The 24,042-nt window shown below is 37.2% G+C and overlaps 1 protein-coding gene across 26 annotated transcripts in view; it reads right to left on the bottom strand.

The window, feature by feature from the left end:
- The window catches only part of fnbp1b (formin binding protein 1b), a 113,223-nt gene that overhangs the window by 39,404 nt on the left and 49,777 nt on the right, over positions 1–24,042 (bottom strand). For 17 of the 26 annotated variants that reach the window (XM_015366606.2, XM_015366608.2, XM_069183362.1 and 14 more), the window contains exons 5-7: positions 16,456–16,518; positions 11,966–12,070; positions 5,430–5,444 (exon numbers count right to left, since the gene is read on the bottom strand). In XM_015366606.2, coding sequence (XP_015222092.1) covers positions 5,430–5,444; positions 11,966–12,070; positions 16,456–16,518 — 183 coding nt within the window. The remainder of the gene's footprint in view (positions 1–5,429; positions 5,445–11,965; positions 12,071–16,455; positions 16,519–24,042) is intronic. The other 9 variants (XM_069183363.1, XM_069183372.1, XM_069183373.1 and 6 more) reach the window with 1 other exon arrangement.

The following is a 24,042-nucleotide window of genomic DNA, read 5'->3' as shown; positions in this document are numbered from 1 at the left end:
CAATGATAAAGCTGGGCTGGGGGTGTACATTTAGTAACCCCTGCAACAGTGTCACCTTGAACATTATACAGCTGCCTTCCCACCTTGGTCAAGGTCCTCGCTAAAGCGGATATCTTTTTCCATGTTAATATCTCCACTGAGAGTTGTGCAGGGCGGCTGGGGGCGTGCTAAGCATGCACAGACACGTGTCGATGTGAGGCGCTGCAGAATTAATAATGCATAAGCATCATGTGCACCAAGCCTCCCGTATCTTCATCAAGGAATTTGCATCCAAGCGCTTGTTATAGTAATTTCTGAAGGGAGAAGAGAGATCCCATCACCTGGTAACCAGAGAGTTTTCTACATCTTGCCATTGTTAGCTACCCTGCTTACCAAGGTAAACAAAAGGGGAAATACGGGTCAGTGTCTTTTTCATTTTTAATGATTTTCTAATGATTCCAAGGGCTACCTGACTTTGGTTATTCTTGACTTTGGTTATACCTTTGTCTCATTAAGAGCTACGGTACTTTTTATATTTCATTTTGTACAATACATGGGAGTAAATCGAACACTTCCTCAGTGGATATACAGTACAGTACAATTTTCTTACTGATTGGCAACAGTACAGTACAGTATGTGTGAGGGAGCTTAGGGAACTTTCACCCAAAGGCTGTGTGCTGTCCCCACTGCTTTTCACATTATACACTAATAATTCCATAAGCCACTAGACAACTGCTTGATTATTCAATCTGTGAATGATTTTACTTTGGACATTTAAAAGATGATGAAAACAATTACAGACAGGTGATAAAAAATTGTAACTGGTGTCAGGATAATTCACCGTTTTTAAACACAAAACAAAATAAAGGAATTCATTTTCGAAAGAAATGTTCTATTTCTATGATGCCTGTACCTCTTACTGGAACTGATATTAAAATAGTAATTGAATATTAATTCATTAACCTTGGCACTACTACCGATTGTAAATGGACTTGGACTTACAATATGGGAGCAAGGTATTTTAAGGCGCTGCAAAGGTTGTAATTTTTAAGGAAGTTTTAATGTAGAAAGTAAAATGTTTATATAAGAATTTTATTTTATTTAACCTTTTTGTATTTAGATCTGGGTGGTGCACTGTCCTTGCAGAATAAAAACAAGTTGAACAATGTGATCAGGACTGGTGACAAGATTACCAGTGCCTCCTTGGACTCAATAATATGTCTAACAGAGCGACATATTATTAATGTTCCACATACAATCTTAGATGACTCCTCTCGTCCACTCTTTTTACAATATACTCACCTATTATCGATTGTACCTCTGGGATGAGGTACCGGATAAACTGTATAAAGACTGTTATATCTAAATAATTCACTTGTTGAAAAATTGAAAAAAAAGTTTGCAGGTAAGGATCTTATTACTATTATTTTTAGACTCTTCATAATGGGGTAATTAAAGATCTCATGACATCTGCGTTTGTATTTTAAGTATTATCTGCAGGGCCTTGGTTGAATTCCCCTTCATCTTGCACAATCTGGCTGATATAAAAGTCACCCTTTATTCCAATTGAGACGTAATTTCTCCCATCTCTGCCTCATCAAGTGTGCAGTGGGGCTGCATGCATGACCCAGGTTTGTGCTGCACGTCTGTACTGGATTAAGAGGGTTCCTCTGATGTGTTAAGCACTTTGGGATCCTTTGGGATGAAAAGTGTTATATTGCATAAGGAATTATTCATGATTTTCCATTGTCTCTAAGTAACAAAGCAGAATTGTTGAAATGATCAATTCAGAGAACTTATTCATGTAATGATTATTTACAATTCTTATATGCTAGAGATATTTTTACTGCACTGTCACATTTTTCTATCCATTCACTGAGCCTGATGCTTGTTACTGACATTGTGTTATGCTCAGTATTGACCGTTCTGGTTAGCATGAGAAACAGACTTTCAATCAAGTAATTACTATTATTTGCTCACTGTATACTGCTTGGTGCACAATCACCGTACCTACTACGTCATTAATGAGCTCGCACTGAGGGTAACAGTGTATTCATATGGTAGTCCTTCTTCTGCACCCATCTGACCTTACCTGCTCACAGCTCTCTGTGCACAATTACGTTGACTATGGCAATTATTGGTGTGGCCACATGCAAACAATGAAAGCTGCATTCCTTTAGCTCACTGTAACAGTCATGGAAATCATGAAATAATGAAAAAAGCAGGCAATTTATGCAAAGAAACAGAGTAACGATGCAAAGTACCAGGAGATAAACTTTATATTAATCTAGTGAAGCTGGTCTCCATTGTCAACAACTGATCCACTCTCTGACTCTCCTTGTCTTCCAACCCTGTCAGGATTAAATTCAAGACTGGAGTCTGCTCTTTTCAATTTTGTTTTTCAGACAGACTATCTGTGATTTCTCCAGCAGACAGAACAGTTGGCAGGACTGAGCAGAGACGGAGCCAAGAGAGGTGCATTTACAGAACTGCCCAGCAACTGCTTTTTTCTTATCCCACTGAGTGGCGGTGAGTCAGGAAGGTCTATTGCTGTTGAAGTCTAAATCCAATTGAAAATGCACTTTGAATATATAAAGAGGACAAAATAATAGTATGCCATGATGCTCTTTTCCATTCTGCATAATGCCCAATTATGAAGAAGGAGGGTGTAACATTTTCTGCATCACAACACCACAGTTTATTTATTATCTCAGTCTTTGTTCTTTACCTTCTAACATTTCTACAACAGTACACTTATATATGAATTAAAAACAGACATTTATGTGTGTTCAGGCTAATTAAAACCTTATTACATATAAATGCTTGCATACACTGCAGTACCATGTATGGTTGTTGCGCATTGCACATGCCTACCTTGCAGAGGACAATCAAGGATTTCTGGCATCGAGTTAAAAGCAATTGAACTTAACAGCGCACTGGTTCATTAACCTCTGGAGGGAGATAAAACTGAGCAGATGTGTAAGGGATTTGCCAGCAGAATAACTTTGTTAGGCAGCACTCTTAGTAATTGAGCTTGCACACTACATGATTATGCAAAGAGATGGACAATTGTGGTGCCAAGCAAAGTATTATAAGGCATGATAGCAATCAAGCTCAGCTTTGAAGGGAACAAAAGGGTGGACTAAGAACACAGTAAATCCCACATTTCCCTTCTGATAATGGGACTATATCTCATCTGAGCGCCGAATAAAGTCATTGCTTTTGATAATAGTAATGTTTCTGGAAAGCACATATACGGTTGTGCACTATTCCCATAGTTGTTAGTGCTTGAAATATAGTGAAGACATTTTAACATGAGATATCACTTTAATGTTAATTTTTAGAATACCTCCTAAACAGACTTGGAATTTCTGGTAGATCCAAAGGAAAAAAATGAGATAAGGATAGCATGTCACAGTTTGTAAATGCCTAAAGATTTGTTTTACTGAATATGTATGCTTGTGATACATCTCTTTAATATGAATGTTGTGTTATTAATTAAGGCCATAGGGATGGTATTGTACCATCTATCACTGAAAAAAGCCACAGAGGAGAATCTGAAGTATCTGATTACTTTAGATTACTTCCAGGTTACAACCCCAAAATATACTGTTTTGAGAATACCAAGACAACACTATTTCTAGAAAGGATTGAAGATTCATAATATCTCATGTGAGAATTTAAAGACTGAAAACTTTTGCTTGCAAGCACAGGTCAACTTTCATTTCTGCCATTGTTTTTTTAAATACTTCTATCTTGTATGTCAGGAAAACCTGACTACTGCCACTGGAAACATACTTTAAACGTTTTTTTATTGACACAGCTAACATTTTAGCAGATGTCCTTTGAAAGACGATATTGTCATTGGCATGATTCTGCCCAGGACTGTATCTCATTACCACAAAGATGCCTTAAGATCTGTGACCTTCTTATCCAGAACCCTTTGCGTGGTGTCAGATATGTCATTAAAATATTGCAAATGCAGATTATTCTATGCCTTTCAGAGAAAAGCTGTTATCTACACACAAATAAATTTTCCCACTATATAAAGGTTTGGATTATTAGCTAACTACCTTTTAAACTGCAAAATTTAGATAAGAATCAGAGCAAAAGGACAGATGAAGCAATTTCCATTACTTGAAAATGTTATTTCTTGATTATGCCCAACACTCAACTGAAACACTCCGTGACAAACATTTTATCTCAGCTTCTTATATGAATCTCCTGGCACATGTTGCGATGGGCAGCAGACACACACGAATGAGTGCTCAGATCACAATTATAGAGTGATGAAAATAACAAACATGGATGAAAAAAGACAAACACTATAGAAGACTACTCCCAGCAGCACCAGGTAAGATGTGCAACGGTCATACAAAATGTTCCAGTGAGATTTCACTTCGCATGCACAAGCATACAAGAACAGTTAAGAATAAAGACAGACATCCACTACACACAAAGTCATCAGATGTAAAACTATGTATTTCCTAGTTATGAACATTAGATGTTCAAAACTGAGCCACTGCTACCTATTGAATCAATCTATAGTGTTTAAAAACCGAAGTACTGTTAACAGGCCTGGTTGCAATACACAAAGGCCATATAATTCAGGAAACACATCTCAAGAAAGACATAATATACTGTACTGTACATTCAATGTTTCCAAGCATACCTCAATTAAGCTTTATTTTTCAATAAACTATTAATGTTAATGCTTACTTTACAATGAAAAAGTACTGGAATGCATTTTCCCAGTTTTGTAAAATGGAGTCTCTCTTCATTTAGTACATCATTTTACATCTTCTGAATGCTTAAACAGAACAGGGAAATAATTTGAATAGTTTTAATATGGCTTCAGAAACTCCAAAAGAGACTTTGTGCCATTAGTACTCTAGAAGTCAATAACACTAATATTAACTAAAGTACTACTCGTTGTGTTTTTGTTGTCGTTTCTAGCTAGATGGTATTTTGCCACCCCAACATAATTCCAGAAGTGTAAACTAAGTTAAATGTTTTCAAAACCCAATGACAGGAAATAACACAAGGAAGTATATCAGTGGTGCACTGCTTATCAGGCAAGAACCACTGCACTTCTGATTTATGTCCCCTGGACACTTCCTGCAAATGAGATTCAGTAACACTCTTGAGAAGTTCCCCTGGAAAAGATGTATGGAGTGACAAAAAATGACAAACACAAAAAACAGAAAGTACATACATCATTTCACTACATGCCATAAGATTGAGCAAATAAGACACAATAAGACATAAAACATGGGAGGAGCTGTGTAAGTTTATTTTAACTAGGTGTGATTAATACATTACTTTTAGAATCAATCGGTTTCTATTAATGATTTTCTGGAATTCTTCTGCCTAATTAGCTTGTGACTAAAGGTATATGTTTAACATGTATACAGGTCCCCACAAACACGAAAGACGCATAATTAACCTACCTTGTGGGAACATCGCTTCAAGACATGTTAGAAAACAAAAATAATTAAGTTAGCTTTAGGGTAGTGTGTAGTGAAAGCAACAACAGAAAAGGATAAACATTAAGAAAAGGATAAACTATGAATACCCTTTAGGCAGGGTAACAAAATAGTGATTAAAAGAACTGCAATGGTTAGTTTTTCTCATTCATCACATGAATGGGCAAAAAAGGTTATTGATAGAAACACATAAAAGGAAAATTGTCTATGAACACTGTGCTCTCAAAGTAAGGCGTACTGTATGAAGATAAAATGTTCTGTAAAATCCTCTTTATAGATATACAAATTTCAACACTGTTAAGTTCTCTTCGGCATGGTAATAATAAATACACTGCCCTCAGCTGAAGCACAAGAGCTACGAATGTAAATATTCAGTAACCATGTCTGGTTTCAGTTTATCGTTCACAGACGGTAGATTAAAAGAGCAGGCAGACTAAACTGTACTATAAGAATGTGATAATGTGCATTGACGATCTGAAACCTTAAACACTGTACTGAAACCAATGACAAAGAATTAAGCAAAGACAGCTTACTGATAATGAGTTTGTCTAATATTCAAACTTTCTCTCTAACCCTGATGTCTGACTTGTTTCTTTTGAAATTCACAGTCATATCCTTTTGCACATTTGCCTTCTGACATTCTTTATCATAAGGGAGCCATAACAGTGAACAAAAAGATGCTGCATGCATAGCTTTACCATAGTGTTTTTTTTTAAAGAACTATACAGTATATAGCTCAATTTTTATATTCCAATGTAAGATTCAAAAGCCAGAAGGAAGACAATGAGCAAAAACAGTTGTTACTCCTTTCAAATTATTTTAACTGTTTTAACTAAAAAATACAAAGTCGTTCAGTTGTAAAATCATAAAAGCCCTCCGTAAGCTTACCTATCTTCTCCATAAATAGATTATGACATATGATTTAAACAGCATTGACTTAAAAAAATGTTGTACTTAATTTTGTTGGTAAAAAAGAACAGGACATTTATGGATTGGGTACAAAGGTCAGGAAAAGAAAAGTGTTGATTTGTTTGCAGTAATTTAGACTCCATCTGAAAAGCTGTACTGTATCTGTATGTATTACTAATACATTTCTGGCATAACTCAATCAAAATTTCAAAGGCAGCAAAGAAGCATGTCTCTCACCCACACCAGCCAAGGCTAAGAACTATATTGACAGTAAAGAGAATTTCTTCTGAAAGCACAGACGCAGAGAATGTGCACATTGAAAAATCCCTTATCCAGACAATTTAATTTGTACCAACTGCATGAGTAATGAGGGATGCATCTTAAATTCAGCTTTGAGTCATCTCCACCCCACAATGGATGCCTTTTTGAGAATTCAGTGAACTTAATCTGCACTTACAAAGGCAGGCTTCTGGATTCTCTGAGTAAGCCCTGAGAAACACACTGTTTGCTTAAATAAAATAAAACATCCTCAAAAGATTCTGGGGGGCTCAACTACTTATCTCGGCGCATTCTTCTGATTGCTTGTTTCTTCCAACAAATTTCTTAGCCAGTACATCACTAGATCTAAAGCATTAGTTCATCATGACTTATTTATAGATTATTCAAATCTCGTTTGCAAATTTCAATGGAATATCTTCTGCTAGTTCACAATTACAAACTTTAATTATGGGCATACAGGTACAGTACATTACATTATTTGGTTCTGATATGTTTTTATAAAAAATGGTTCTTCATATTCAGCTATTGAATGTCTTTTTTGTTTTAGTTCAGAATAAATATTTGTTGGAGAGGCAGCTGGAGTAAATCAAATCAAGTCAACCAGATCCAAGACTTTTAACTTCAATAAAAGCCAATTCTGATTCATTTTGCAGGACAGACAGAAGATGATAAATATCCACTCAAAGGTCAGGATGATGCTTTACCCACTTTAGTGATGTTTCATCTGTGAAAACACCTGCTGAAAAGGAACTGTTTTCTTCATAAAGCCATTGCCGATCCCTGAATTCCCAGAACAGACATTTACACTTTATTTTTCCTTTCAACAGCTGGAGAGTGAAAGAAAGCTCTAAAACATAAATAAAGACCTTATTCTACAGCCCAGCTAAACAAAGGCAACTTTCCCTACATACACTGCTTTAAAAGTTTTATTTTAATATATTTTATTATAAGACAACAAATCTGACATTCTATTTCCATTATTTAATTTGCTTCAGGAACCCCTCAAAAAACTTTAGTTATCAACCAATATTATTAATTATTTAAATAAAATGAAAAGGGGGAATGATTAGTTTTATTATGTTTGGTTAGACTGGATTATTAAATATCTGCATCAAAAATGTTGCATTTTATAAATATGGGAAATTAGATTTTTTGAAGATCTATTTTGGAAACTAATCTAATTGGATCTAATTGGAAACAAACCTCCATTAGTGTACTTTAATTTGTAGGTATGGGACTATGACTTCCCTATAAATTTAAAATACAATTATAAAGTAAAAGCTACAGTTCTACATTGTGGTTTAATGCAATGCAGACTAATATTTAAATAAAACAATGGATTTTAGTATAAACCTCTCTTGAAACTGACAACCACAGGAAAAGATCTACTTAAATCTAAGGTTTGTTGTCTCAAGAGAAAATTTACTCTGTATGTACTGTAGCATCAGGAAAAAATAACACACGTAAAGCACAAATAAAATAAAATAAATTGACATCCAAACACACTACACATCTTGAAAAAATAACACGTGTGACATTAGGCCTCTAATGTGCCAAACAAAAAAAGCTTTGCAAAACTGCCAAAAATGTATGATTCTACTCCCATGACAAGAACTAACATGCTGTATATACTGTAGCTCCAGTTGTACACTATAAATAAAGATCTCTTTTCATAATGGAGACTTTCTTATCCACAATATCACAATCATACCAACGGTGGCCTTTTTCATTGCCCCTTCTGACCTTACATAAAGAGGTAAATGGTGGGGAAATTGCTGTACTTTAAAATCCAATTTGTGACAGCAATGTCTTCACTCTGGCACACAGATGTTCAGTCTGTCAAAAATTTTAAACATTTGGCCTGCACAAATTCAAGATCAACCAAACCAAAGTCTGCTGTGTGTCTGAAGAACATCAGTGCAACTTGACTCTTGCTGAATTTTCAGGCTTTTCTATGAGCTGTACCTTATGCATGTGTTTTTGAAGTGCTTCACTATGTCTGAATTGAGCCACTGCAAAACCCACAATAATGGAAATCACTTAAGAGGCAGAAAACATAAAGCTGTGTAATTACAGAAGACATATGACAGGGTAAAAAGGCTTTAGTGCCTGAGTGGCAGGCTGACTTTAGACTCCCCCATTTTAAAAAAAGGAAAATCCTTTATGAACAATACTTCCACATGGCATGTTGAGCAAACAGGGAATTATGTTCTCTTGAAGGCCTATTTATTAAGGCAAGGGGCTTTCAGATATAAAAGCAGCCATCAATTTTTATATCCACAGAACAAGACTTCTATTCTGTAGTCTGAAGATGTGTAGCTATCACTTGAGTCACATGGCACTGGGCTGCAGGACAAGGGGAGTTTGGGAGGGGGTGACTATAGAAAGACTGTTATTCATGAGCTTCGAGGATGAGGACAGTCAGCCATGTGTTTATCAACCCTTGCCCCAAGTGATCCCTAAATGTTATTGCACACTCCATGTGCTACGATAACCCTGTTGTAAGTGGACCTTTAAGCCCTGTGTGCTTTCCCTCTGTGATACAAGGCTGAAAATAAACTTCTCCTGTGTCCCGAACAAGAATGTGTGATTGGAAAGAACCACATGCCTTTAAAGCAATGCCACAATTTATTTATATTTAAATGTGCTTCACAAAAGAGGACCTAATCAAATAATACATTTTGGATTCTTTCATGTATGTTATTTTTCTAGGGTGTAACTACATGTAGGTCAATGAACTACAAGAGTCGATTTCACATTCGAATCCTTCACAATTTGTTTTTCCCTTCCAACAGAATTAAAGAGAAATTTGAAAGCATCCAATCATTGGAAATTAGTCATTTAAAAAGAAAACATCATCTACCCATAAAAACTGGTTATTCCATGGGATCTTACAAGGGATTGCCCGACTCTCAGAGCATTGTAATGATTCTTTTTTGAAGGAAGCAAGGGGATAATTTCATATTTCTACCATCTAAAGTTCTAAGGGACTAAAAACAGACAACAAAATTGAGCAAAACTCAGGTCACCACAAACCAGGAATGTTTTAATATAGTAAAGACAAAAGACTACACTTAGATAATCTTAATGTATGTGGTTAAATAGGTTTTTAATTTCAAGAAACAAGAAGATGCCTTCATTCAAAAGATACGACAGAACACCGCACACCTCTGCGATCGGTATTAGAATACCTGTGCACTGCTCTCTCCACAGTTCACTTCTCCACCTGAATGCTATTTTTAATCCAACGCCAGAGAACACTTTGAACAGGCTGCAAATTTGCATTGAATTTCACTTCCAGGTTTACACCAGATTTGTTTATTTAGCCTTAGGGGATTTTTATCATATGTGAGACACAAAGGTAGCTATGTTAAAGATAGCTGTTCTGCATTCAAACGAGGCATTAAGAACAATCTGTGAAAGATGAAGAGAAGCTGCAACTATCCAAATAACTTCTCCAAATAACTGGCATTCTTGCATTAAAAGGAGTCTGTGGTTCATTTTAGCTATAGTATACAGCACCACTGTAAAAGAAAAAGGAGGAATACAATTAGGCAGAAATGAATAGTGCCTCTCACACGAACAATCCTATAATGCAATGCAAGATTATGACCAGAAAATATGAGAGTATGAACACTGAGACTGTGCCACAGATTGAAAACATGGACATCACAGAAGCACGACAATTTACTTGCACACACTTCTCAAAAGGCACATCTTTCCCAATGTGCTTAGGACTGGCTGACCTGATAAGAGTCTTGTACCCGCTGCATAATTAGAAGGAAATCTTCCTACCTTTCAGCTGAGATATAAACAGACAAAAAGTTGAAGCTTCTCTCCATTTAATCAAATACTTCTTCCTTTTCATTGCTTTTCAATATAGGATATCTTCAGACCGTAAATAACAATGTGTGAGGTCCTGGGTTCATTCTCCGGCATCTCCACTCGGACTTAGGCGGCAGTGCGGTGGCACTGTGGCTAAGGATCTGCGCCTGTATCTAGAAGGCTACTGGCTCGTATCCCGTGGTCGGCAGAGGAATCCTACTCAGTTTGGCCCCTGAGCAAGGCCCTTAACCCCAACTGCTCCAGGGGCGCCATATAAACGGCTGACCCTAAGCTTCTCTCCTTGGCTGTGTGTCTCATCGATAGAAAGTTGGGGCATGCGAAAAGATGAATTCCTTATACAATAAGTTGTACAGTATATGGCCTATAAAATGATCTTATCTTATCCTATCTTAACAAGGGAATGTATCTTTTCCTATCTTAACAATGACATCAAGATCCTGGCAGGAAATCTGGCAGGCTGGCACACAACAGAAAATCGTGGTATACAGTCACTATAATGAATGGCCACTGCTAACTTCTTCACGTATAAGTAGGAGGAGGATGATGTTAAGGTCTCATTCAAAGTTGCTAGATTTTTAGAACATCCACTACCACTAGAAGGGAAAGTGAAATTTATATGATTTTGAATTGTATTCTGTGATCATGAAGTCTCTTAAGATAATGTTTGAACGCTCAAATTCATTACAGGACTACACACAACATATACTATTTACCATACCATTCGATTTTTGTTACCAACTGATGACTGTCAGAGGTCCAAAATATCTGAACTCCACGACTGTTACTGTAAATACATGCTGACAAAGTGTAGGGCAGATTAGTACTGACTTGTATTGATTTCTGCCAGTAAAAGGCATCAGTATTTCTAAGCAAAACCCCAATGTACTGTACAGGGTAAAGAGAATAGATTGCAGATCACAGTCACAGTCTAACCCTGATTATTCTAGAGTTGGAGACAGTCAACATAAAGCACTGGGATTGTGTCCTGTGACAGAAACTCCTTTGTGCTACAGGCAAACACTGACTATACTTCCCTAGTCACAAGCCAGTAAATGGATTTTTTGTTTGAGGAATGCTGGATGCTATTAAAATTATTTATCTTAAACAGACTCTTAAACAAAATTTTTAAGCATAATGTGTGCAAATAAACAGCAGTCTTTTAACTTTGTGTGGTGTGTACAAATAGAGCATTCACTATGTAAGACTGCCAGCCCCACAGTTTTGTGTTTCTGATATGATGGCGGTGCCCATGTACCAGTACAAAACACTGCTTTAAGATTTCTACTGCACTGTCACATATAACATCACTACTTTGGTTTCAGAAATTAGAAGTAAAATAGATTAATAAATGCTTTAAAATTTTAAACCTTAAGTAAATAAAAAGGAGTGAAAAAAAATGTAAGGCAGTATTATACGACTCCTCTACTGCTTAACCATCAGACGAGAGCTCTCTGTCAGTGACTCACCTTTTCTACATCTGCCTTTGTCACGTTGATGTCGGCGTCCATTTTCTCAAAGTACTGCTGTGCCCGGTCTGCCTCTTTACAGTCCCTCTCAAATCTCCTTTTACTCTGACAGAGGACAGGGAGAACCAGAACAACACAGCATTAATGAAGGGGGAACCGAATAAAGAAATACAGGAGTGTAAGAAAAGACAATGAGAAGAACAGGCCATTGAGCACTTCAGCACTCATCATTTTTCTTATACACTGACACCCTTTTTACAACATCACACATGAACAGTATGTGAGTGGTTTTCTAGCACAAAAATGAACTGTGGTAAACTGAGCCATGAGGGTCCAGTCCTGAAACCTATCTGAATCTGAATCAACATCTTGATCTAATGTTTCCTACTGTCTTATACATACTGTTCATTACACAGGACATCAATGGTTTGACTCACCTTTAAAGTTAAAAACTACTCAAGAAGATTCCTGGCTTGGCTTGTCTTACTAATGTAAATGGGGTATACAGTAAGTAAGTGTGATTTCAACACATTATCAAGACTAGCTTTTACAGCTCCCAGCATCTCTTTCTCTTCAGCCTGCTCCAGCAATCTATTCCATGTGCTGATAACTGCATGTTTTCTAGTTCATGAACCAGGATGAATGCCAGTTTAGTACAGGTGCAATAAAATGTATAATGTATAAGATCTCAGACCCTCGGCATCAACAAGGTTGGAGACCATTAAAACCGTAGGACAACAATAACATCTGAGTTGGAACAAACTCAGTTATCTGTACTAACTGTATATATTAATTGTAGAAAGAAAACACAACGTTTCAGCCGTGGAGCCTTCTTCAGGTGTGGAGCCTTCTTCAGCCTTCTTCTTTTTTTCAGCATGGAATAAACCTATTACTTGTTCCTTTGCAGCCTACGCATGCTGACACAGCTACAGTACCCACCTGATATGTTAATTGTATATACTTTACATGGAGAAAACAGAAATGTATCACTAATTAAAAAGTAATTTGAAGGACACTTCAAAAACACAAAGATTAGAAGGCATGGCTGTGCTGCATATCACTATTTTGACAGAACCCTGCCACAGTGCAGGAAGGCTAAATGGTAAGTGATAGTTTAAATAAGCCAACATATCACAACTCTTACCAGGACAAGCGCATTAAAGGAGGCTGGCTAGACAGGATAACTGATACAGCTGCTCCAAGCTGTTTGGGATTTCTGGAGTTCTCAATGTAGACACTATTCTTGTCAAAGAGATTAATAAAACTGTTTTAATGTAATTTTACAAAAGGAACACTCCTGGGGGACATTTAATAATTAAAACAGTATCCTGGGGGATATAGTGAACCAGATGTATTTGCATGCTGATTAGAGCTCCTACTCCATGAGAAGAGACAAGGTACCCCTATTAAGGCCTGACAGGGCACTCTGTCAGATGACAGTGCTCTTTTCTTTACCATTACAAAGATTACAGTAAGAAAGGCACAAAAGTCCAGAAATCTGTACTCTCATATAATCAAAGGCAGGGAAACAAACCAGGCACATTAACCTTTACAAATCAAGAAAGTGCATCTTCATCTTTTAAAAAAACAGAAAGAGTGATGGGAATAAGCCAAGAGGTCATTTCTGTATTTGAAGAACATGATGTAAATTCCACAGATCACAAACATTGATTAGGAAAGACCTACATACATTCACACAAACAGTTCACATAATCAAAGAGTGTATGATTTGTGTACAGCACACAGGGATGTTACCTTGCCTAGGATAAAGTTTACAATGCATAGCACTGGTGCCTCACTGCAAATTATTTTATTTCCATTAATTCTGTTAGCCTTCTGAATCGATTTTTTGTTTTTGTCATTTTGCAAAGTCCCGCATTTCTGTTTAACTGATGGAAATCTTATTCCACAGAAAATATGAAATATTTCATGTGGAGATCAGATGATGTGGATGAGAAGACACAAAGAACAGTGTCTGCTCCATGAAAATATATCTTGAACAAACTGTATCTAACCCCTTACTTGCTCACAGTATGAGCTCATTAAAGGTCTTATGTCCCACAGAAACATCAAATGATTTACTTTACCCTTGCAGGGAAACTGAACAGTGAGGAACAGTGCATTCTGAATAGTATAAATGTCCAGAGAACTGAACTCCCACACACCATCCCCTCCACCCCACACACTGCTGATGCTATGGCTGAAATACAAGAACTAATTTTCATGTACAATATATTGGAGATTAGGCTTGGAGGCTGTGATACCAAACCTTTCTGCATTTATGCTAAAGCCAAGTACAGAGCTAGTTCTCTATGGGCATATAGTGAGGCTTAGGTTAAAATACATTAATGAACGTTGATTAAATTCACTACTGTACAAAATCTACTGTATTTATATTCATCAAGGTGGGAACTCCCTGTCAAGTCCTGATCAACTTATCTATTCAACCCCATCAATCTCAACTAATCCAGAAAGATCTCCTCAACCACTTCAAACCACCTCAACCACTTGGGCAGAGCGGTGGCTCTGTGGCTAAAGATCTGCAATGGAAGGTTACTGGTTCAAATCCTGCAACTGGAAGAGGATTCCTACTCCGTTGGGCCCCTGAGCAAGGCCCTTAACCCCAACTGCTTCAAAGGTGCTGTACAATGGCTTACCCTGTGCTCTGACCCCATGCTCTCTCCCTATCTGTGTGTCTGTGTGTCTCATGGAGAGAAAGCTGGGGTATACGAAAAGACAAATTCCTAATGCAATAAATTGTAAAGGGTTAATAAAGTGATGTTATTATTATTATTAAAACCATCACCTTCACAGGTCGAGAAGATGTTGTCTGATGTAGTCTGATGGAGTCGAATGGATGGTTTTTGGTGGGGGAATGATTAGCAAGTCTCGCCTTGATGAATAAGGCTGAGCACAATCTGTTAACTATTTGAACAGTGTGAGTAAATGCATTGAATCCATGCTTGCATGACAGTTAAGGTGCCTCAGCTGTAGCAATGAACATACTGTACACCTTCTTTCCACATTGTCTTCCCAAGCTGATACAATTTGTTAGAGCTCCAATACAGTGCCAGAAAGAGGGACTGTTAAGACCAGAAAAAGAACCAGCTGCCTTCTCAAATCAGCAGGAAGAAGGGTCAGAGCGTCATACAGACAAGCATAACCACAAACAGGAAACACGGCACACCGTCAATCCTCCGGAATCAGCTTGACAGATGCATGTCTGATTTTCAATTTGGAGTGTCTACGGTGCATTAAACAAAGAGCCCATTAGTTGTTATTTTGAAGACCTGGTAATTTAAAATCTAGATTGGAGGGTATCTTCTTCCTAATTTTCATTGGCAGGATTTGGAGTAAAACTCTTCTATCAGTCTGCTTTCTTTGTCTCCAACCTTTTTCAGATGCTTGTAGTTCCTGCAGATATAGTTCAGACTCACTAAGATGAAGCTAGACTTGAAAAATAACCACTTTATTATTGTTGTGGATTTATTTACAATTCTTAAAGTCTTCCTAGGTTTACTGCAGGTTTCACTCAGGCCTTCATGAACATGCAAAGGTCTTACAACATCTTAAGACACATTTAGAAATCACAATACATGCGCGTTATAAACATCAACATTTTTTACAATAATAATAACAACAACTTTGTTATTAATACAGTTCAGTCTAGGAGAGAAGAAACCAAACTTGTTATTCACTAACAATTAACTCACACTGATCAACATCTTCAAAAACAACAAATTGTTCTAGTACCTAATCTATTACATTTACCTATCAAACCTAATTGACCTTCTTGACCTGAAGAAGGCTCCACAGCCGAAACGTTGTGTTTTCTTTCTTCTTTTTTTCAGCATGGAATAAACCTATTGTCTAATTGGCCTATTGTCAGCTAGTGCTTCTTATCATTTTTTCCCGTTAATATAACCATCAAGCTAACTCTACTCTGAAACAAATCTGTCACAATGAACAATTAGCTGAAACAAAATTGCTAGTGAAAATAGTAGAACAATGCAAAATATAAAATGTAAGATGTTTGCATGCCTTACAATACTGGAACTAACATCTTCCATTTATGATAAGTAGTCTAATTATAAATTAATATTTTGGGATTTGACACTCATGCATATGAAGGATATAACCCTTAATGTTTAGTAATATGTAACATTTCAGTTTCAGTGAAAGCCCTACATCCAGCTCCACATAAAGGGACATGCTTTTCCCACGAAAAAAAAACAGACAGAAAACAGCATTCACTGCTGAAGAAAATCCATATTTAAAGTTTCTTTAAAAATGCTTTGGAAGCAGTTTAAAAAAATAATCCTGTTAGGACACTCCTCTTTCATGTTTATTTCAAGTCCTACAGAGTAAGACAGCTGAAACCCATCAATCCAAAATCCTATGTGCCAATTTCATTAGCTATTCTACAACAAATTCATTACAGCTCTCAAGTGAGTGCTTCAGAAAGAGCCCTTTTTATCAAAGAAACTTACCGATTCAAGCTGCTTCCAGGAGTTTTCAATATGTTGCTGCGCCTTGCGTCCATCATGAAAATGCTAAAAAACAAAAAGGGAAAAAAGAATATTAACTAAATGCTCACAATCCCCCTCACTGCCTAAAGGTCAAGTCAGTTCAATCTTCTTTATACTGATGAATTCCCTCTAGAATTTGTCCCTGCAACACACTGGCAGATGATCAATGACAGATGAAGTTCCTCTATTGAAAGATGCATTGAACAACATGAAATCCAGTTATTTGTATCTTCTTTCTACAATTTCTGCTTTCCAGGATCAAGAAGGCAACACATGCCACCAGCTTTACACAAACTATAGTTCTCACTTGAAAGCAGAGCACCACTTCTTAGACTGTAAACATATCATGTCAAGACAATATAAATAAACCCCACATCACAAAACAAAATGCAGGAAATTCATTCATTGTTTAGTACATACCCCCCACCAAAAAGCCTGTGTTTAGTAATGTAAGATTTTTACCAAAATATAAATTGAGCACTTTGGTTTATATGTATAAATCAATTATCTGGCACAGATTATAGACTACAGAGGCCAATCAGAAACAGAAGACATAACGTCATTGTCTAAAATATGAGTTCCTTAGTGTGTGGGTGAGGAAACCAAAATGAGATCAAGCATACCAGCTACATTTCATTATATACTGGATACTGTCATCCACAGTGAATATTGTTTTACATACATTCTATATAAGGGTATCTCCTGAATGATGGAACCATTTCAAGAAATCCAAGCTAGTAGGTCAGAAATTATTACTAATGAGGGGCATCCTTGGATTTGTAAGCAGACACAAGGGATATGGCCTCTGCGTGTCTTAACATGCATGCTATTTTCAAGAAAAAAACAGAAATAAGATTAAATGAGCCCATCTGTCTATCGTGATATAGAATATTGGCTGTCCCAACGCAACGATGATTTCCAAGCTATTATTGATCTAAAGGCACAGAGTCTTTTGTTTGCAGTTCTAACTGTAGACAAGAAAATTGATTTTATTCAGCTGGATAGACACTGAAACAGTCTTGCAAGAAGGAAATGTGGCTAGATTACCGTTTGTTCGTGTAAAACCTGTGATAACATGCTCAAGCGCATTCTTAAGAACGTGAACCTTTCCCCCTTCTCCCTTTTTTGTGTGTGTTCCCTACGTGTTTTGTTTTGCCCTTGTTATCTTCAATTGTTTCAAAATTAACAGAAACAAAATGCAAAAAAAAGTAACATTACTCAATACAACGTCACCTGTGTGTTTGCAAAAGACCTATTAGAAGCATGCCAGTTATTGCAGCTCAGCAAGAATTCTATTTATGCAATACCAGGCTCTCATTTACTGGATCTTGTAATACACCTGTAAAGGAAATATTAGGCCATTCAAAGCTTCCTCTGCTGGCAGCATACAGACAGGCCAAGCTTGTTTGTGACTCACCATCTACTACCATAATGAATAATTGTTTTCCATTCTGCCGATGCAGCAGTACAGTGTTACAGTATATGTGAACCAATGTTTAATTAGAATGGAAGATATGTCATACTCTCTTGTTAGCATGTGTCTTTATTGTTGTAATAAGGGCAGGGCACCAGATCGCACCCTGAAAGCAGGAGCTGTTCCCTTGCTAAGCTGCTGCTCTCAATGTGGGTTCTTCTGCAGTACAGCATTGGAGCTGAAAGCACTGCAGATTGGTAGCCAAGGCAGCTCCCCCGCCAGGCTCACATATTGCACAATGGAAAAGCGCAGCTGCCATTTTTGCCAGATTCACTAAACAAGAGAGGTTTCTTAAGGAGTCACTCCAATCATGTATTTTTAAAAACAATGTAATTACAAAGCAAAAGCTTATTCTGATGGAAAACGTTGCCTGAATCTGCAAGGCAAGTTATTAATTCAAAATAATGAGACATGTCTTACAAGGTACACAAAGGCAAGCCGCTGTTACTGAGGACCTTTTAAGGAAATGTTAACATAGGACAAACCTTTTTCTTTGGATAACAATCTGTTTTTAGTTTGACACATTCCTTTTCATAGATGTTATTATAAGTAACACAATGGGAGAAACAAACAATCCAAAAATAAATTGCATATAAAAATAATTTAAATTAATAGAACAAAACAAAATTGTAACATGTACTGTGAAAGTTGTCAATAACAGCACACATCGTGCTATCCCGTGCTATTCAATATTAAGCTTTTAAAGACTGGAAAAAAGGCTGAATCTGCAAGGAAACAGAGCTGGTCTTCCACTGAATGGGAAGCGCATGCCCTGTAATTTCCATTGGCAGTTGCTAGAGCCAATGGCTTTATTTTGCAGCAATACATTCTTAAATGCACACATGTAGAGCATAATTAGAGGGAACAAAGTCTCCCATTAATTACTGAAATCACATGTTTACTGTAGCATTTTTCTTCACTGTTGTTAAATAATGCTATTTCACCCACAATCTTGGCAGATCAAATCTTTAATGGCAAATACTTAGTATTGTACATTTTTAATTTCTTTTGTAGCAATATTTATTCATGACAGAAGATGAACAACTGTCTTAAATCAAGATCAGACAAAAAACATGAGATGAGCAAGTTAATTTAATCCCATAAAAGCTAACTGGCGAGTATACTGTACATGCACTAAATATGTTTACACTGTAAGAAAGAAGATTTAAGCTACAGTGAGATCCAACAATAGAAAAAATGTTTTTAAGCCCTGCTTATTATTGCACTTTTAAACAGCACACCACATTGTGTGCACAATTAGTTAAGAGGTCAAAAAGAATTTCTCAATGCTTAGAAGAGGAATATGTGACATCACCCTGATAAGCGGAAATACTCAGTTGAAAAAATATTATTCACCATGACAACCTTTACTACGCAAGATTATGCTAAATAAAAACAAATGAATCAGCGAAAAATAAAGGATACGTTTCAGCTGAACTTGAAGTGTAGATGCACTCTTGTAAAACTAAAAAACAGTTTTAAAACAGGTGATAAGAGACACCACCGTCCACACCAACGGAAAAACGTTTCTCAACCATCTTCACACTGAATTTTAGGTCATTAATGTGAACCAACATATAACCATACAACAGAAAAATCTTACATTAACTCAAAATGGAGTATAAACAACAAGGTTATCACATCTTTACTAAACTGACTCTGTTCTTGAAATGTCATGACACCTCTGGACAAAATCCCACAGCACAAACTTGAAATACTTGGAGTAGACCCCTACCAATGCTCCCTGCGCTATTAATAGTGCAAAGAGCTCAAGCTCTAGTGCAAAGGACCTGATATTACAGCGAGCAACAGCTGGGAGCCGATTAAAAACACTGCACCCAAACTACCAGAAAACCAGCTGCTGCAGCAGAGTTAAAAATTAATTTAAATGTACTCTGAATACACAAAATAGTTTTAAAGTTCTATTACTACAGGCACCTGGGAAGTATAAATCACAAAAAAACACAAGCGCTCCCTGATTGATGGTATTGGAAACAAGATTCAGCTGAACATTTCTTATAGAGCTAATAAATAATTCGAAAAAATAAGACATAAAACGTCAATTACGATAATGTACCAGCCAGCGCTGAAATGCTGGCAGCATTCCTGATGTGTGATTACATTTCCGAGGGCACACTGGACATAGTTGTGTTGTTTTCCTTTTTTTGACAAGCCCGTAACAAAAGGACACAATGATAAACTGAAAAGGCGGCCATAAAATCCACATCTATCCAACCTGTCCCACCACAACCAGATGGTGCTGTTAGCGTCACGAATGGGCCCCAGTCTTCAGTGGGGATGCTAATTAGACCCTATGCGGTGCGGTGTAACCCGGGACAAACAGGAGACAGACATCAGGGAAAACACACAAGGGTTTATTCGCAAAGACAGCGCTCAGTGACAACAGGTGCTCCGGTGAATAGGGGAAAACAAGGCATCCAAGTACAAGCGAATCCATGGGGGCAAGTCAGGGCGCAGTCCAATAATCCTAAACCAGGCGATCCATCCAACCAGACAGACACAGGGAAATCAGGAACAGTCCAAGAACATACAGGCTCAGGGGGGGTGATGCCTCTGGCAAGCCCTATGCCCCCAGACGACTCTGGTTCTAGGTGGGCCTCTGGACATCCGTGTCCTAATGCTGAGCCCTGAGTATCAGAAGGTCTAGGCTTATACAGTATATCAACACTGATTCTTAACACCTGGAAATAATACCAGCAATCAAACTAGGACTCTGGAATTTGGAGCGCCCCCTAGGTGAAAGGATGCAAAACCCCAACAGTAAGGTAGTGCATAGCGAATACACTTCCAGATGATATGAACAACCAAAGCACAGAGCAGCAGCCATACTGGCAAAAGGTCAGGTTTACAGATGGGGACTAGGCAGTCTTGCAGTTGTTTTGTTTTTTCAATTACCTAATACATAGCAATGTTTCTCAAACTTCGTGAAACACTTACACTGGGGCCACTCGACAGGAGCTGAACCAACACTCACAGGTTAGTCAGCTGTGAAGTGGTAAATAACCTCTCTGTGACATAACAAAATAAAAAGCAAGTATTAAGCAGAACTGACATTCTGGTTAAAAACAGGCATTTTGGACATCATAGTATTTAGGACCTAGCCACTCATAAAATGCAAATGGGAGTGTACTGTAAATGTAGAAGTATCAAAACATTTTAATTTGCGTACTGTGCTACTGTGACAACTAGAATTATTACAGTATGTATTTTCTTTATTAGTTTCACTGGGTTTCTGCTTTTAAGAAAAAAAACATAGCAGATTTAACCATCTCATCAGCATAACTTGACTCTCAGAGGCACATACTGTATACCTATTATTTGTGAAGTGCTCAGAGACATTCTGTGGGTTGACTTTACTTAGTTTGAAGCAGTTTAGGATTGTGTACTTGTAAGGAGCATTGTGTTAATTTGCATTACTGTATGTCATGCATCTTTTGGTGAAAAAAATTATCTCAGCAAAGGAAATAGTTTGAGTAGATAATTTGTGTTTTGTTTTTAATGGAAGTATTGTAAAGACTGACAGAACCAGTCTCTCACTCAACACAAACCACTTCAGTGCAGACACTGACACAGGAAAAACCTTTCCTCACCAGACTCACACTTGGCTCTGCAAGCAGAGGGAATTTTAATCCTTGCACATGGCATACCAAGACCAGTGTCAGGAAGATCAAAAAAGCAGAATGTATTTATAGTCTTAGCAGAAATTGACAGCGTCATAATGTTGGATTTGCTGTTAACCGAACAACATTTAATCCCAAGAACCCCAGACAAAAATATTAAAGAACATTATGTTTTAAGAAATGAAATCATGAGATGAATTCTCCTTCTTTAAAAAGCATCAGAATTCTGATAAATAAATGTTTGTCCTCTACCACGTTTACTCATTTTCACTGTGTGCTTCCTCTGGATTTAACAGCCTAATTCATGATCTTACAGAGTTCATTCCAGTCCAGCCAGTACAATGAGTTTCCATTTTGATATTCTAGAAGCATGTCTTCCTGGCACTGCTCAGTGCAAAATGCTCTGTTTTAGGATATAAATCCCTTTTTTCAGGCAGCTCACATGATGCTTCCTCACATAATCCTCAGGCTTGACATTACGGCACTCTCTAAAAATTGGCACTAAGAGATCCAATGCATTGCACCTTCTATAGAAGATCTCCCACATAATTTCAACTAAGGATTACAGCACAGGTGTCACAGTGTCCGTTTTCTAGTCTGCTTGTGTGAAATATAAGGAACAAGACAGAATAGAATTACCAGCATAGAGAAACAAAAAAGCACAAACTGAAAGAATTAAGGCTTCTCCAAAAGCACATTTTTCCCAAGGTGAATAAAAAAAAAGTTTAAAAGGATACACACAACATAAAATGTCCCATACATCCTTTTTGGATGTTATTTTTTTCCATCAGTAGTGAAGTTAAGGCATCCAACATAATTTGTGAACTTTTTATAGTTTTGGCATATTAAAATAAAGACAGAGAGACAGAGATAAAAATACAAATAACTTAAAAAATAAATCAAGAAGCATGATTAGAAGCGTGTGTTCCATGAAAATGAGTGAAGGAAACTGATCATATAAACTGATCTGAAACTTTTCATTACTCTGTCAAAAATGCTTGAGTAAGGCTCATTAGTTAAAATACACCTGGGATGTGTAACAGAGATATTGTGAGACAGCTTCTCCTTACACTGAGTGTAAAACAAAGACTTTTGTAACAAATTGCTTTAAGTAACTCAGACATACTGTACGTACACACAGTTCATTTATCTGAAAGGGACTTTGAGAACATCCAGTTCATCCCAATGTACAGTTCGGCATGCATTCTGTATTGCAGATAGCTGACACATGACCTCTCGTTACCAGTAAAACTACATTCACTTTGCCAGGCAGAGCAGCTCACCTTTGGGCCTCCAAATGTCTGTAATGCTGGCATGAGATCTAAGAACAGACATTTGATAACAGCTGGGGATTTTCATTCTCCATTATAGCTGAATAAAGTGGTCTTAATGGAAGGGAATTAATTTAATGGCCCCTATTCCTTCAGATAGCATCTATGAGAGGCAAATCTGTAAATTCAATATGAAGCCTAGGAGTGCATCCTAATCCTTTGTCTGCTGCCCCATTGTTGTCATGTGACAGCAGCAAGTTGCAAATACACTTAGTATGTTATATATCTCATGTAAGACACTCTTTGGTTTTTCAACAGTACAAAAATATTATTTTCATTATAAAAATGCTACAAATTCTGAACTTTAATAAGTAGTACTAATTATAAATCCAGCCTCAGGGAGTCTGTATGGAGTTTGCATGTTCTTCTTGGATTGACATGTTGGCATGAATTTGTGATGGGCACTCTGGATTTCGCTCCTCTGCCAAACACGTGCTGTTGAGGATCGATGGGCTGTTCTGAGTTGTGCCTTGTGTTTCCAGGACAGGTGAAAGGAAACTCTCACCAGGATATGACCAGGGTATGTACAGTATATGTGCCTTCGTGGGGTCAGAAGATCTGCTTTGCAAGTCCTTTATTTGAAATCTGGGGACAGATTTGCAGCCCTCCGACAGTGTCCATCCCATCTTTTTAGAATGTGGAGTTTTATGCAGGAAATATAAAAAAGACAAATATAACAAGCAAGCAAACTTTGCTGCTGGTCTGTACTGGAAACTCCCAGGCATGCAGTAGAGGTCTCTTATAAAACAAAAAACTACCATTGCACCATTGCCAAGGTCTTTGCCCTTTGTGGCTACTTGGCACATGTTACAGTATATTGCTGATTAAATATCTTGCACCATTTCAAGTAAAAAATGTCCAGCAGTTAAGTCTCCATAAAGAGCCTTTATATTTTAGATGGCCTGTTAGCAAATGTTTTTTTTTACCTTAGCTTTATGCTACCCCCCTGACAGTCTCAGCATAAGCTATTAATTATTAAATTAACATCAAAGCGGTGAACAGTCTGTGGCTAGGTTCGACATGCAATGACCTTATCACTCAGCATCACTGTTGTGAAGAAAATTAACCATTGAGAAGCTGAAATTCTTGGAGAAGTATTTTG

The sequence above is a fragment of the Lepisosteus oculatus genome, chromosome 24, assembly GCF_040954835.1.
Source record: "Lepisosteus oculatus isolate fLepOcu1 chromosome 24, fLepOcu1.hap2, whole genome shotgun sequence".
NCBI classification, from domain to species: domain Eukaryota; kingdom Metazoa; phylum Chordata; class Actinopteri; order Semionotiformes; family Lepisosteidae; genus Lepisosteus; species Lepisosteus oculatus.
The sequence above is the reverse complement of the archived record's forward strand: the minus strand, read 5'-3'. Positions and strand labels throughout refer to the sequence as shown.